Source organism: Anolis carolinensis, chromosome 1 (assembly GCF_035594765.1).
Source record: "Anolis carolinensis isolate JA03-04 chromosome 1, rAnoCar3.1.pri, whole genome shotgun sequence".
NCBI classification, from domain to species: domain Eukaryota; kingdom Metazoa; phylum Chordata; class Lepidosauria; order Squamata; family Dactyloidae; genus Anolis; species Anolis carolinensis.
Window position 1 is genome coordinate 357,405,035 of NC_085841.1, and position 14,530 is coordinate 357,419,564.

At 45.9% G+C, this 14,530-nt stretch overlaps 1 protein-coding gene across 1 annotated transcript in view; it reads left to right on the plus strand.

The window, feature by feature from the left end:
• Positions 1–2,434: 2,434 nt before the first annotated feature.
• Positions 2,435–14,530, plus strand: part of LOC100557441 (homeobox protein SIX4) — a gene marked incomplete at its 5' end in the record, with an annotated part of 37,270 nt that continues 25,174 nt past the window's right edge. The window contains 2 exon segments of the mRNA XM_062967514.1: positions 2,435–2,677; positions 2,679–3,115. Of these exon segments, the coding sequence (XP_062823584.1) occupies positions 2,435–2,677; positions 2,679–3,115 (680 nt within the window).

Consider the following 14,530-nt stretch of genomic DNA (forward strand, 5'->3'; position numbering starts at 1 on the left):
CAAGTATGAATGTTGAAATTGGCCAGCTTGATTAGCATTGAATAGCCTTGTAGCTTCAAAGCCTGGCTGCTTCCTGCCTTGGGAATCCTTTGCTGAGAGATGTTAACTGGCCCTGATTTTTTCCTGTCTGGAATTCCTCTGTTTTCTGAGTGTTATTCTTTATTTACTGTCCTAATTTTAGAGGTTTTTTATACTGGTAGCCAGATTTTGTAATTTTCATGGTTTCCTTCTTTCTGTTGAAATTGTCCACATAGTTGGGAATTCAATGGCTTCTCTGTGTCGTCTGACATGGTGGTTCCCAGAGTGGTCCAGCATTTCTGTGTTCTCAGATAATATGCTGTGTTCAGGTTGGTTCACAATAAATAAATAACCCCCCTCAAAAAAGCAGGAAGTCCAGACATGAATCAATCAGGGCCAGCTAACACCTCCCAACAAAGGATTCCCTCAGGCAGTAAGCAGCCAGGCTTTGAACCTGCAAGGCTTTTCAATGCTAATCAAGGTGGCCAGTTGCAACATTCACACTTGCCTCAAGCAGACAAGAGTTCTTTCTCTCACCTTTGGACCTTTGGACCACTTGCCTAGTTTCCAACAGACCTCACAACCTCTGAGGATGCCATAGAAGTGGGCGAGATGTCAGGAGAGAATGCTTCTGGAACATGGCCAAACAGCCCGGATAACTCACAGCAACACAGTGAAAACCTGACAACACGATTCTAGCGTCGAAAGGGAGTCTTGCAGCACCTCTTAGAAAAAAAGGGAGAGAAAATTGGTAGCACAAACTTTTGCAGAGTCAAGTCTGAAGGAAAGCTTGTGCTATCAAGTTATTTTCTCCCTTTTCCATTCGAGGTAGAGACAAAAGGGAGCCAATATGCAAAGAGATCTCGCAGCACCTCTGAGATGAAGGGGAGGGCGGAGACAGAGAGAGCATAAAAAACATGTTGATGGCACATCCTTCAGTAGATGACAGTTTTAGGAGAGCTTTTGCTCCTAACTCACTCCTTCCTTCCCTTCCCTTCCCTTCCTTCCCTTCCTTCCTTTCCTTTCCTTCCTTCATTTCCTTCCTTCCCTCCTTCCTTTCCTTCCATTCCCTCCTTTCCTTCCCTTCCTTCCTTCCTTTCCTTTCTTTCCTTCCTTCCTTCCTTCCTTCCTTCCTTCCTTCCTTCCTTCCCTTCCTTCCTTCCTTCCTTCCTTCCTTCCTTCCTTCCCTCCCCTCCTTCCCTTTCCTTCCCTTCCTTCCCTTCCTTCCTTCCTTCCTTCCTTCCTTCCTTCCTTTCCTTTCCTTTCCTTTCCTTAACTTCCTTCCTTCCTTCCTTCCCTCCTTCCTTCCTTCCTTCCCTTCCCTCCTTCCTTTCCTTCCTTTCCTTTTCTTTTCTTCCTTCCTTCCCTCCTTTCCTTCCTTCTTTCCTTCGTTCCTTTCCTTTCCTTCTTTCCTTCCTTCCCTCCTCTCCTTCCTTCCTTCCTTTTCTTTCTTTCCTTCCTTCCTTCCTTCCTTCCTTCCCATCGCTTGCGTTATATTCTTCAGGTGGAGGTATTTCCCAGGCAGAAGAAGGAGGAAGTCTCGTGGAGGCGGGGGGAGGAGGAGGAGAAGGAGGGGGAAGAGGAGTTGATTGGACGGTTCCCATGGCAACCCCCGACTGTCCCCGCCCCCCTCGGTGCCCGGGCCGTCCCAATCCGCGAGCCCACCCCCCCTCTCCCTGGCTCCAGCCGTCTGCTTGTGCCATTAAGACTATGCAGCAGGCGAGAGGCGGCTTGGGGAGAGTCACGTTGGGGAGGATTGGGGAGGGGGGGGCCTCGAGGAGAGAGGGGAGAGAGTTTAGGGGGAGAGGAGGAAGAAGAAGAGGAGGAGGAGGGGAAAAAGCCGCAGGGACTGTGTTATTTTCCCCGCTTGGAGTGAGTGCCTTGCAAGCTGTGTCTGCGTGGCGGCGAGGAAACCTGATCGCGGAGGAGAAGGAGGTGTGAGTGAGTGAGTGTGTGTTTTGTGAGTGTAAGAACTTTCCAAAGGGGGAAAAAAAACAGGAGGGGGGGGTGAGGTGAGGAAGAAGAAGAAGAAAAGCGAGAGAACTGCACAAGGGGAGGGGAATCGGGGTTGGAAATCCCACCCCAAAACAAGGAGGAAACCTGATCGGCTCCGACGCGGAGGAGGAGAAAGAGGAGGAGAAGGTCCCGCGAGTGGGTGTTGGGTGCGTGAGTGGGTGAACTTTCAAGAAGGGGAGGGGGGCGAAGAGGGGAGCGTGAGTGTGTGTTGTTGAATGTGAACTTTCGGAAGAGGATCGGTGGCCATCCCAGCCCCGAGAGACCAGGCTGGGCCATGTCTTCTGCTTCTCCGGAGCGAGACCGCGCGCTGGTGGACCTGCTGTCGGGGACGGGGAAGCGCGACGAGAGCGCGGCGAGGAAGGAGGAGGATGAGGAAGAGGAGGAGAAGCGGCGGCGCTGATGCTGCTGGAGAGCGGCGCCGAGCCTTCCTCCTCTCCTCCCGCGGCGCTGCTCCCATCCTCCTCTTCTTCCTCCTCCTCCTCTTCCTCGACGTCTCCCCCGGCGGTGCTGTCCCTTGTCCCCGGAGCACGTGGCGTGCGTGTGCGAGGCGCTGCAGCAGGGCGGGCACCTGGACCGGCTGGCCCGCTTCCTGTGGTCGCTGCCGGAGCGGGAGCTGCTGCGCGGGCACGAGAGCCTGCTCCGGGGCGCGCGCCCTGGTGGCCTTCCACCGCGGCCTCTTCGCCGAGCTGTACGCGCTGCTGGAGGGGCACAGCTTCGGGCCCGGCAGCCACGCGCTGCTCCAGGAGCTGTGGTACAAGGCGCGCTACCGCGAGGCCGAGCGGCTCCGGGGCCGCCCGCTGGGCGCCGTGGACAAGTACCGGCTCCGGAGGAAGTTCCCGCTCCCGCGCACCATCTGGGACGGCGAGGAGACCGTCTACTGCTTCAAGGAGCGCTCCCGCAACGCCCTCAAGGAGCTCTACCGGCAGAACCGCTACCCCTCGCCCGCCGAGAAGAGGCACCTGGCCAAGGCCACCGGGCTCTCCCTCACCCAGGTCAGCAACTGGTTCAAGAACCGGCGGCAGAGGGACCGCAACCCCGCCGGCAACGCCGCCTCCGCCGCCGCCCACGGGCTCGCCAAGAGGTAAGGCAGGGAACGAGGGGGGCTTAGAGCCGCAAATGGGGCGCTTTGGCTTCGAAACACACGCATCCCCCACTCAGCTCCAGTGCCGTGCTCCCAAAAGTGAGAGGGAAAGGCTTGAAACAGGTCCGCCCAAAAAAAGCAAAAGGGGGTCTCTTGGGAAGTCCTCTGCATCCCCACGTCCATGGCTTGGAAATACTAACCCCTGCCCAGGCAACTCCAAAGCCCTGCTCCCAAAAGAGAGAGAAAGGTCTGAATACAAAACCACTCCAAGAATACAGAAGGAGTCTCTTTGGAGGTTCTCTGCATCCATGGCTCAAACCCACTCAAATCCAAAGCCCTGCTCCCAAAAGTGAGAGAGAGAGGGCTTGGAAAGAGATCCACTCCAAAAGAGCAGAAGGGGAAAACTCACAGCAACCCAGAAGGGGTCTCTTTGGAGGTCCTCAGCACCCGGACATCCATAGCTTGGGTATACTTCCCTCCCACAAATCAACTACAAAAAGTGAGAGAGAAAGGCTTGGAAACCGATCCACTCCAAAGAGCAGAAGGGATATCCATAGCTTGAGTATACTCCCCTCCCCCAAATCAGTTCCAAAAAGTGTGAGAGAAAGGTCTGAATACAAAACCATTTCAAAATGCAGGAGGGGTCTCTTTGGGGGGTTCTCTGCATCCATGGCTTGGGAATACTTCCCTCCCTGTCAACTCCAAAGCCCTGCCCCCAAGAGAGAGGGAGAAAGGCTTGGAAAGAGATCCACTCCAAAAAAAGCAGAAGGGAAAACTCACAGCAACCCATAAGAGGTCTCTTTGGAGGTCCTCTGCAGCCTGACGTCCATGGCTTGGATATATTTTCCTCCCCCAGAAGTGTGAGAGAAAGGCTTAGAAACAGATCCACTCCAAAAGAAGCAAAAGGGGTCTCTTTGGAGGTCCTCTGCATCCCCATGTCCCTGCTTGGGAATACTAACCCCTGCCCAGGCATCTCCAAAGCCCTGCCCCCAAAAGAGAGAGAGGGAAAGGCTTGGAAACAGATCCCCTCCAAAAAAGCAGAAAGGGAAATCTTCTGCATCTAGGCATTCATGGCTTGGATAAACTTCCCTCCCACAAATCAACTTCAAAAGTGTGAGAGAAAGGCTTGGAAACAGATCCACTCCAAATAAAAGCAGAAGGGGTCTCTTTGGAGGTCCTCTGCATCCCCATGTCCATGGCTTGAGAATACTAACCCCTGCCCAGGCAACTCGAAAACCCTGCTCCCAAAAGTGTGAGAGAAAGGTCTGAATACAAAACCATTTCAAAAATGCAGGAGGAGTCTCTTTGGGGGTTCTCTGCATCCATGGCTTGGGAATACTTCCCTCCCTGTCAACTCCAAAGCCCTGCCCCCAAAACAGAGAGAGAGGGGTTTGGAAACAGTTTCATTCCAAAAAAGCAGAAGGGAAAACTCACAGCAACTCAGAAGGGGTCTCTTTGGAGGTCCTCAGCACCCGGACATCCATGGTTTGGGTACATTCCACTCCCTGTCAACTCCAAAGAGAGAGAGAAAGAGAAAGGCTTGGAAACACATCAGCTGCAAAAAAAGCAGAAGGGGTCTCTGTGGGGGTCCTCTGCATCCCCTTGGGCATATTTCCCTCCCCCAAATTAGCTCCAAAAAGTGAGTGAGAAAGGCCTGAAACCAGATCCATTCCAAAAAAGCAGAAAGGGGCCTCTTTGGAGGTCTTCTGCATCCCCACATCCATGGCTTGGAAATACCACACACACCCCCAGTCAGCTCCAGTGCCCTGCTCCAAAAAGTGTGTGAGAGAGACTTGGAAATAGATCAATTCCAAAAAAAAACTCCAGAAGGGGTCTTTTTGGAGGTCCTCTGCATCCTGACATTCATGGCTTGGAAATATTACACACACCCTCAGTCAGCTCTAGTAATGTGCTCCAAAAAGTGTGTGAGAGAGGCTTGGAAATAGATCAGCTCCAAAAGAAAACAAACAGAAGGGTTCTCCTTGGAGGTCTTCTTCATCTCCACATCCATGGCTTGGAAATACTTCCCTCCCTCTCAACTCCAAAGCCCTGCCCCCAAAAGAAAGTGGGAAAGGCTTGGAAATCGATAAGACAAAAAAGCAGAAGGGGTCTCTTTGGGGATCCTCTGCATCCCAGCATCCATGGCTTGGGAATATTATCCACCCTTCCAGTCAATTCCAAAGCTCTGCTCTCAAAAAGTGTGAGAAAACCCTTGGAAATACTCCCCCAAATCAGCTACCACACCCCCCTTCAACTGTTCCAAAAAGTGAGAGAAAGGTTGGAAATGTTCCCTGAAAAATCTCCTCCCCAAAGTAGAAAGGGGTCCCTTTTGGGTTCCTCTGCATCTCAGCATCCATGGCATGTAGAAATACTCCCTTCCCCCAAATCAGCTCTAAAAAGTGAGAGAAAAAGGCTTGAAAACAGATCCACTCCAAAAAAGCAGAAGGAGGCTCTTTGGGGGTCCCAGCATCTATGGCTTGGGAATGCTACCCCCACAGTCAACTCCAAGGCCCTGCTCCCAAAAGTACATGAGAAAAGCTTGGAAATAGATCAGTTCCCAAAATAAAAGCAGAAGGAGGTCTCTTTGAGTGTCCTCTGCATCCTGACATACATGGCTTGGGAATATTACCCACCCTCCCAGTCAACTTCAAAGCCCTGCTCCCAAAAGTGTAAGAGAGAGGCTTGGAAATAGATCAGCTCCAAAACAACAACAACACCAAAGAAGGGGTCTCTGTGGGGATCCTCTGCATCCCGACATCCATGGCTTGGGAATACTACACACACCAATGCCAATGCCCTGCTCCCAAAAGTGTGTGAGAAAAAAGGCTTGGAAATATTCACAGAAAGATCATCTCCCCAAAGCAGAAGGGGTCTCTTTGGGGGTCCTATGCATGCCTGCATCTAAAGCTTGGAAATACTACCCCACCCCCCAATCAACTCCAAAGCCCTCCTCCAAAATCTGAGAGAGGAAGGCTTGGAAATAGATCAGCTCCAAAAAAGCAGAAGTGGTCTCTGTAGAGTTCCTCTGCATCCCAATATCCATGGCTTGGAACACTTCCCTCCCCATCAACTCCAAAGCCTTTCTCTCAAAAGGGAAAGAGAAAGGTTTGGAAATATCCCTCCCAAAATCAGCTTCAAACATTTCAAAAACATCAGCTCCAAAAAGCAAGGAAGGAGAGGGGATCTCTTTGGGGTCCTCTGCATCCCGACATCCATGGTTTAGAAATACTACACCCCTCCCCAGTTAACTCCAGAGCTCTGCTCCTAAAAGTGTGAGAAAGAAAGGCTTGGAAATCTTCAGGTAAAGATCACCTCCCCAAAGCAAAAGGAGGTCCTCTGCAGTGATGGGTTCCAACAACCATGATTTGGAAATATTCCTCCCCAAAATCAGCTCCAAAGTCTTGAAAACATTTCAAAAACATCAGCTCTATGAAGCAAGGAAGCAGAGGGAGGGGGTATCCTTGGGTTTACAACCCACCCCCTGCATCCAAGCATTCCACAAAACATCAACTCCCATGGCTTGAAAATATTCCCCCAAAATCCAACTCCAAAGCCCTGCTCAAAAAAGTAAGAGATAAATATAGATCTGAAAATAGATCTGCTCAAAAAAAAAAAAAAAAAGCAGAAGGGAGCTCCCTGCATCCATGGGTTCTAATGGTTTGGAAATATCCCCTCCCCCAAAGCATCAATTCCAAAGCCCCACTCCAAAAAGTGAGAGAGAAAGACTCACAGAATGATGGAGTTGAAGGAGGCCACAGGGCAATCTAGTTCAACCCTCTAAAGCAGGGGTCCCCAAACTTTTGAAGCAGAGGGCCGGTCCACAATCCTTCAGACTGTTGAGGGGCCAAATTATCATTTGAAAAAAACAAAACAAACTCCTATGCATACTGCACATGTCTTATTTGTAGTGCAACAACAACAACAACGAAAAAATACAATATTTAAAAAATGAAAACAATTTTAACCAACATAACCCTATCAGAATTTCAATGGAAAGTGTGGGCCTGCTACTGGCCAATGAGATAGTCAAGTTAATTAGGATTGTTGTTGTTGTGTGCCTTCAAGTCATTTCAGACTTTGGCCGAGCCTAAGTCTAAAATTAATTATTTATTTACTGCATTTATTTACTACATTTATATCCCACCCTTCTCACTCCGAAGGGGACTCAGTGCAGCTGTATGTACATACAATATATTGTATTATTAGCATAACACAATATTAGCATTATATATTACTATATTGAACTATACCACTATACTATTATATAATATGTAATATATAACATATAATTAATATTATTATATAGTATTACTATTAGTATTATATTGTATAACATAAGATTATTATCAATATTATATGTATATACAATATATTATATTATTAAAACTGATATAAAAATATTATATTATAAAACTGAGGGCGGGGGCCAGGTAAATGACCTTGGAGGGCCGCATCCGGCCCCCGGGCCTTAGTTTGGGGACCCCTGCTCTAAAGGCTTGAAAATATTTTCCCACAAAACATCAACTCCAAAAAGCACATAGGTTTTTTTTTGGGGGGGGGCTGAGCCTACTGTCTGGCTTTTGACTGTAAGGAAACAAAGGACATCTATTTGGGGGCACAGTTTGCCCTTTGTGTCCAAAACTTGGAAGTTTAGCTCCAAAGCCCCACTCCAAAAGGTGTGAGCAAAGTGGGGATCCATGGGAGGAGACTGTAAGTAAGCAGAGGCACTCCATTTGGGGGTACAGTTGGCCCTCTGTATCCAAGGATCAAAAGCACCCATACTTTAGTAATGCCCCCCCCCCAATCAACTCCAAAGCCTCGCTCCAAAAAGTGAGAGAGAAGACTTAAAATATTCCCCAAAACATCATCTCCAAAGCTCTACTCCAAAAAGTGAGAAAGGCTTGAGACTCTTTCGTCATCTCCAAAAAGCAGGTAAGCAGAGGCAGTCCATTTTGGGGATACAGTCCACTCTCAGAGAAGTATAGCCTGCCATCTGTATCCATGGTGTAAAAATATACTCCAAAGCTCTGTTCTAAAAAGTGAGAGAGAAAGGTTTGAAAATATTCCCCAAAACATCAACTCCCAAAAGCAAACTATGATTTTGCCATTATGTTTAAGGGGCAGCTGGGCACTCTGGCTTTTGACTGCAAGTAAGCAGAGGGGAGCTGTTTGAGGATACTGTGCTCATGGTTTCCACCATCTATGGCTTGAAAATATCCCTCCAAAAATCAACTCAAAAAGGTGTGAGAGAAAGTGACAGCGAAATATTTCGGGTTTTTTGTCCACCCCAGCTTTTGACTGCAAATACGCAGAGGGGCTCGGTTTTGGGGTACAGTCTTCCTTCTGCACTCATGGTCTTCTTTTCTCCAGTCTTCTCCAAAAAATCAACTCCAAAGCCCCACTCCAAAAGATGAGAGAGAAAGAGACAGTATGCCCTTGTATACAGTGGGACTTGAGCACCCACAGATTTGAGTATCCATGTAGAGTCCTGGAACCAAACTCCCAAAGATCCCAAGGGACCCACTGTGTTTTCACTTAAGAAGACATTTCTAGTTTTCACTTAAGACCTTTCTACTCATGTCACTATATTGTCTTGTGAGTTAATGTGATGCATCCCAACATGACCCCTGGTTGCATGGTGCCCTTGATGGGTAGTAAAGAGAGAAGCTGCTTTTATAGAAAGGGAAATGATCTCACTGCATGCACAGAGGCACAGTCATAAGTTTTTCCTTTGCAGATTGCAGTGGTAAACTGATGTTACAAGGCCTGGGCACATCTGAAGACCAGTCCAATCCCCCCTCCCCCACTGACTCTCCTCCATTTGGTTCCCTTGGCTCTTCCACAGTGAATTCTCCCATTTGGCTACATTTTGTTTCCTTCCACCTTTGTGTTTCCTTTTGCTTACCAAATGCAGTGGGACATTGGTGTCTGCTGGGGTTTGGAGCCAGGGCCTCCTGTGGATACCAAAATCCATGGATGGTGAAGCTCTATGGCATTGTAAAATTGTTTGGTTTGAAAATGTTATGTTTTAATATTTCCAAGTCAAGGGTGGTTGAAGCCTTGAATGCAGAATTTGTGAATATAGGGACTGCCCTTTATTGCAGGATCTGATCCCAGATTGTCTGCTTAAAACCGGAATATAGGAGTCCCCACTGCCAGATAACCTGGGATAAATACATAATCTGAGATCATATCTTGGGATATAGGGGCAGTGTGGAAGGGTCCATAGAGGGCTGATGGTTTTCTTTCATTTAATTCTTCCCATTCAATTTCATGCTTTTTTCCTCTCATTATTTTTCCTTCTATCTCTTGGCACAATATTCTTGAGGCATATTTGTCCCCTGACTTTGCCTGCCTTAATGTTTATATTGCACTTGGGCACCATCAGAGCACCTCCAATTTGTTTTTGGTAAACTTCACAAGAGCCCTGCAATGTGGGACACACAAAGTATCATCATCCTACTGTTTCTGCTTAACAGAGTTGTTTCTGTAAGTGCTTGCTTGAAGGCCACTTTATGAGTTGGGGGTCCCATTTGTGGATCTGAACTGGTAGTTGAACACAAGGCATTTCTCTTGCCTCCATGTCTTGGCCTTTCCACCCATTTTCCTCCTGCCACCTTGTCCGGCTTTGCTTTGTTTCCCTCTGCCTCTCACACCTTCCTGGTTCCTGGCTCTTCTTGTTCCCTCCCCTTTCGTCTGGCTTCCTTGCCTCCCCTCCTGTTCCCTCTGTCCTTGCTTGGCTCTGGTTCTTCCACAAACAGAAAGCCCTGTCTCGCTTTCGTCTTAAACAGAAAACCATTGCAGCTTCGCCAAACACATTGGAGAAGCCGTGTTCAAGATAGGGTTTCTTTCTGCCCCTTAGCTCTCCAAGCCTGCAAAATCCCTCTCCAAAATCCCTCCCTTCCCCCTCTTCCTTCATTCTCCTCTTTCTCCCCATAACCTTCAGAAATTTCTGCCCCAGGGCTCGCTTTCCCATGTGCTTGCACAAACCTTTCCCACTTAACCCACAAGAATTCATAGTTTCCCCTTCTTTGCTCTTTTCTTTTTTCCCCCTCTCAAATAAAATAAACCTTCCCCTCCGAGAGTGTGTGTTTTCCCCCCATTAATGCCGAGCTGCTTCCAGACACCTCACTGTTGTGTGTCCGACAACCTTCAGGCCCTATAAAGGTCTGTGCAATCTCATAACCCGCACCAGGGCAGTCAAAAACATGCAGATTTGTAGGTGAATTCCCTTTTGCCTGGATTTACAGGTTCTCTGCTCTCCCTACCCATTAAAACAAGGGAGAAAAAGTTCTGCTCTTCCACCTTATTCCCAGTATGTTTTTATATACCTTACTCTCCGGCCTCCCATATATCTATATACAGTAGAGTCTCACTTATCCAAGCGAAACGGGCCGGCAAAAGCTTGGATAAGCGAATATCTTGGATTATATGGAGGGATTGAGGAAAAGCCTATTAAACATCAAATTAGGTTATGATTTTACAAATTAAACACCAAAACATCATGTTTTACATCAAATTTGACAGAAAAAGCAGTTCAATACGCAGTAATGTTATGCTGTAATTACTGTATTTACGAATTTAGCACCAAAATATCACGATATATTGAAAACATTGACTACAAAAATGGCTTGGATAATCCAGAAACTTGGATACGCCTACCTTCGTGACCGTATCTCCTACCATAAACCTGCTCGATCTCTCTGATCATCAGGGGAGGCCCTCCTGTCGCCACTACCTATATCTCAGGCCCGCCTTGTAGGAACAAGGGAGAGGGCCTTTTCTGCGGTGGCCCCTCGCTTGTGGAACTCGCTGCCCATTGAAATTAGGCAAGTCCCCACCCTTTTAGCCTTCAGGAAAGATTTAAAAACATGGCTCCTCCGGTGTGCTTTCGGAGAGTAAATGTTCTATGCTACTCCCCCCCCCCCCCCCCGATATTTATCCTCTAGACTGGTTCACTATCTGATGTCCTGTCCCTCGAGGTTTTATTCTGATCCCTTTCTCACCCAGAGTTTTAATTTTTAATCTAGTTTTTAAATGTAGTGTTATATTGCTGTTTTGATCTTATGTTGTACTGTTTATTTTATGTAATGTATTATTTAATTGTATTATGTTATGGTTTATTGTATTGTCTTGGGCATGGCCCCATGTAAGCCGCCCCGAGTCCCCATTGGGGAGATGGTGGCGGGGTATAAATAAAGTTTTATTATTATTATTATTATTATTATAAGCGAGGCTTGGATAAGTGAGACTCTACTGTATATAAAAGGGTTATGAAATTTCGGCCTAGGACAAAAAAACAAAACTACACATCCCAGAAACACTAAACTTGGCAGCACAACCCCTCATCCATGCCTCTACGTTCATACAACAAAAAGAAAAGAAAAATAAAGTCCTAGTTAGAGGGAGAGGAATAATTGTTTTTATCCAATTGCTGCCAGTTAAAAGGCTAAGCTCCGCCCACTTGGTCTCCTAGCAACCCACTGAGCCCAGAGGACAGGCAGAGTTTGGCCTCACTTAGGCCGCTTCCACACTGCCTATAATTATCATATTTGAACTGGATTATATGGCAGTGTAGATTCAAGGCCCTTCCACACAGCTATATAACCCATTTATAATTTTATATTATCTGATTTGAACTGGATTATATGGCAGTGTAGACTCAAGGCCCTTCCACACAGCTATATAACCCATTTATAATGGACTTAATGTCAAAGGAAAACCTTTACTCTTTACCTTAACTACCACCAATTCCTCAAGACTTTATTTCCCATAACACCATAATTCGCCACAGCAACGCGTGGCCGGGCACAGCTAGTACAGTATATCTTCCACAATGCACACATGTTGCTGTCTCTCCCAGTCTGTGCCACCGTATGCAAATATGGTTTCCCTCCCTTTATTTGACAGCGTTAATCATTTGCCCAGGTTTTATGTCACCAGGAAGGGGGGGGGGGATGGGGACATGAACCTGGGTGGCTTGGAGGGAAGGTTTGCTTTGCCTTGCCTTTCCCTCCCCCATCTGCCCAACCCTCGCTTGCTTGGGAGTCCTCTGATCCTGTGTGGCTTCAAAAGCCCCTCAGGAAAAGGTCTTCGTTTAGGTGACCTCTAATCCTAGTTGTGGATATTGTTTTATTTTGCTTTTCTGGCAGTTGCGTTTTTGGAAAATAGGGCCCTTCCACACAGCCATATAACACAGAATTTCAAGGCAGATAATCCACAACATCTGCTTTGAGCTGGGTTATCTGAGTCCACACTGCCATATAATCCAGTTCAACATGGATTTCATACAGCTATGTGGAAGGGGCCTTAGACACAACATTCCCCTTCTTCTTTTGCTCCATTCCCAGCAAAAATGCAATGCTGTATTTTGATTTGAAATTTCAGGGGACGTTCTTGTTTGGACTACAATTATCAGGATCCCCTAACAAGTTACTACAATTCCCAGGACCCCCAAGTCAGTATAGTTCTGGGAATCATCATCCAAACAGGGATTTTCCTATTAATTATTGTATGAACCAGGGGTCCTCAAACTTTTTAAACTGAGGGCCAGTTCATGGACCCTCAGGCTTTTGGGGGACTTGACTAGAGTTTGAAAAAATCATTAATGCACACTGCACAGATCTTATTTGTAGTGCAAAAAAAAAAAAAAGAAACATGAAAGAACAATACAGTATTTAAAATGAAGATTAACTTTATTTATTATTTATTTATTACAATATTTATATCCCGCCCTTCTCACCCAACAGGGGACTCAGGGCGGCTTACAATAAAAAACATATATAAAAATTGTACAATACACTATAAAACAGTTAAAAATTATTAACTTACACCGGACATTCATAAAACACATTCTAAAATGCAGATGGGCGTGTTCAAGTTTAAAGGACTGGGTCTGTCTATTGAGTTCCAGCATACATAATTAATAACTTTAATCAACATAAACTTAATAGTATTTCAACGGGGAGCGTGGATCACTTTTTGGCTGATGAGATAGTCAAGTTAATTAGGATTGTTGTTTTTATGTGCCTTCAAGTCATTTCAGACTTAGTACAACCCTAAGTCAAAGGTTTGGGCCAGGGCCAGGTAAATGACCTTGGAAGGGCACAGGACTCTCATGAAAGTTAAAAACTGAAAATAAATAAAAATGCTAATGTTTTTACTCTAGAGAACACCTGTCTGTGAATTTCTAGGTCTTCGGACATACTAGACATCAGCACTAGAAGCAGGTCCTAGGACAATGATGGGCAACCTTTTGCGCTTGGTGTGTCAAAATTCACCAAAAAACTTAGCATGACTTGGGTGGTGTGTCACTTCGAGAAAAAAACCATAATTTGCAAAATGTGTAGTTTAAATAACAAAAATATATCATTGTAATATATAACTGTATTCAATAAATCAAAAACTATTTACTACCATTATTTCCATGTACAAAAATCTATGGTACCTCTTGCAGTTTCTACGCTGATTTCTCTCTATTCTAGTTTCAATGTAGTCATGAATAATGAATAATATAATAATAATACTATAATAGTAATAATATGATAATATTTTATATATATATATATATATATATATATATATATATATATATATATAGCCCCTGGTGGGGGCGCATTGTGTTAAAGTGCTGAGCTGCTGAACTTGCAGACCGAAAGGTCCCAGGTTCAAATCCCGGGAGTGGCTTGAGCGCCCACTGTTAGCCCCAGCTCCTGCCAACCTAGCAGTTTGAAAACATGCAAATGTGAGTAGATCAATAGGTACCGCTCCGGCGGGAAGGTAACGGCACTCCATGCAGTCATGCCGGCCACATGACCTTGGAGGTGTCTATGGACAATGCTGGCTCTTCAGCTTAGAAATGGAGATGAGCACCAACCCCCAGGGTCAGACATGACTGGACTTAACGTCAGGGGAAACCTTTACCTTTATATATATATATATACAGTAGAGTCTCACTTATCCAACATAAACGGGCCGGCAGAACGTTGGATAAGCGGATATGTTGGATAATAAGGAGGGATTAAGGAAAAGCCTATTAAACATCAAATTAGGTTATGATTTTACAAATTAAGCACCAAAACATCATGTTATACAACAAATTTGACAGAAAAAGTAATTCAATACGAAATAATGCTATGTAATAATTATTGTATTTACAAATTTAGCACCAAAATATCACGATTTATTGAAAACATTGACTACAAAAATGCGTTGGATAATCCAGAACGTTGGATAAGCGAGTGTTGGATAAGTGAGAATCTACTGTATATATATGTAATGTGCATAATTCCCATGGAGTAAACAACAAAAACACTGGACCAAATCACACCAAATTTGGCCACAAAAGACATAGTCATCCAATCAATCTGCATGCAGCAGCGTGTCAGCAAAAATGGTTAGGCGTGTCATTGCTGA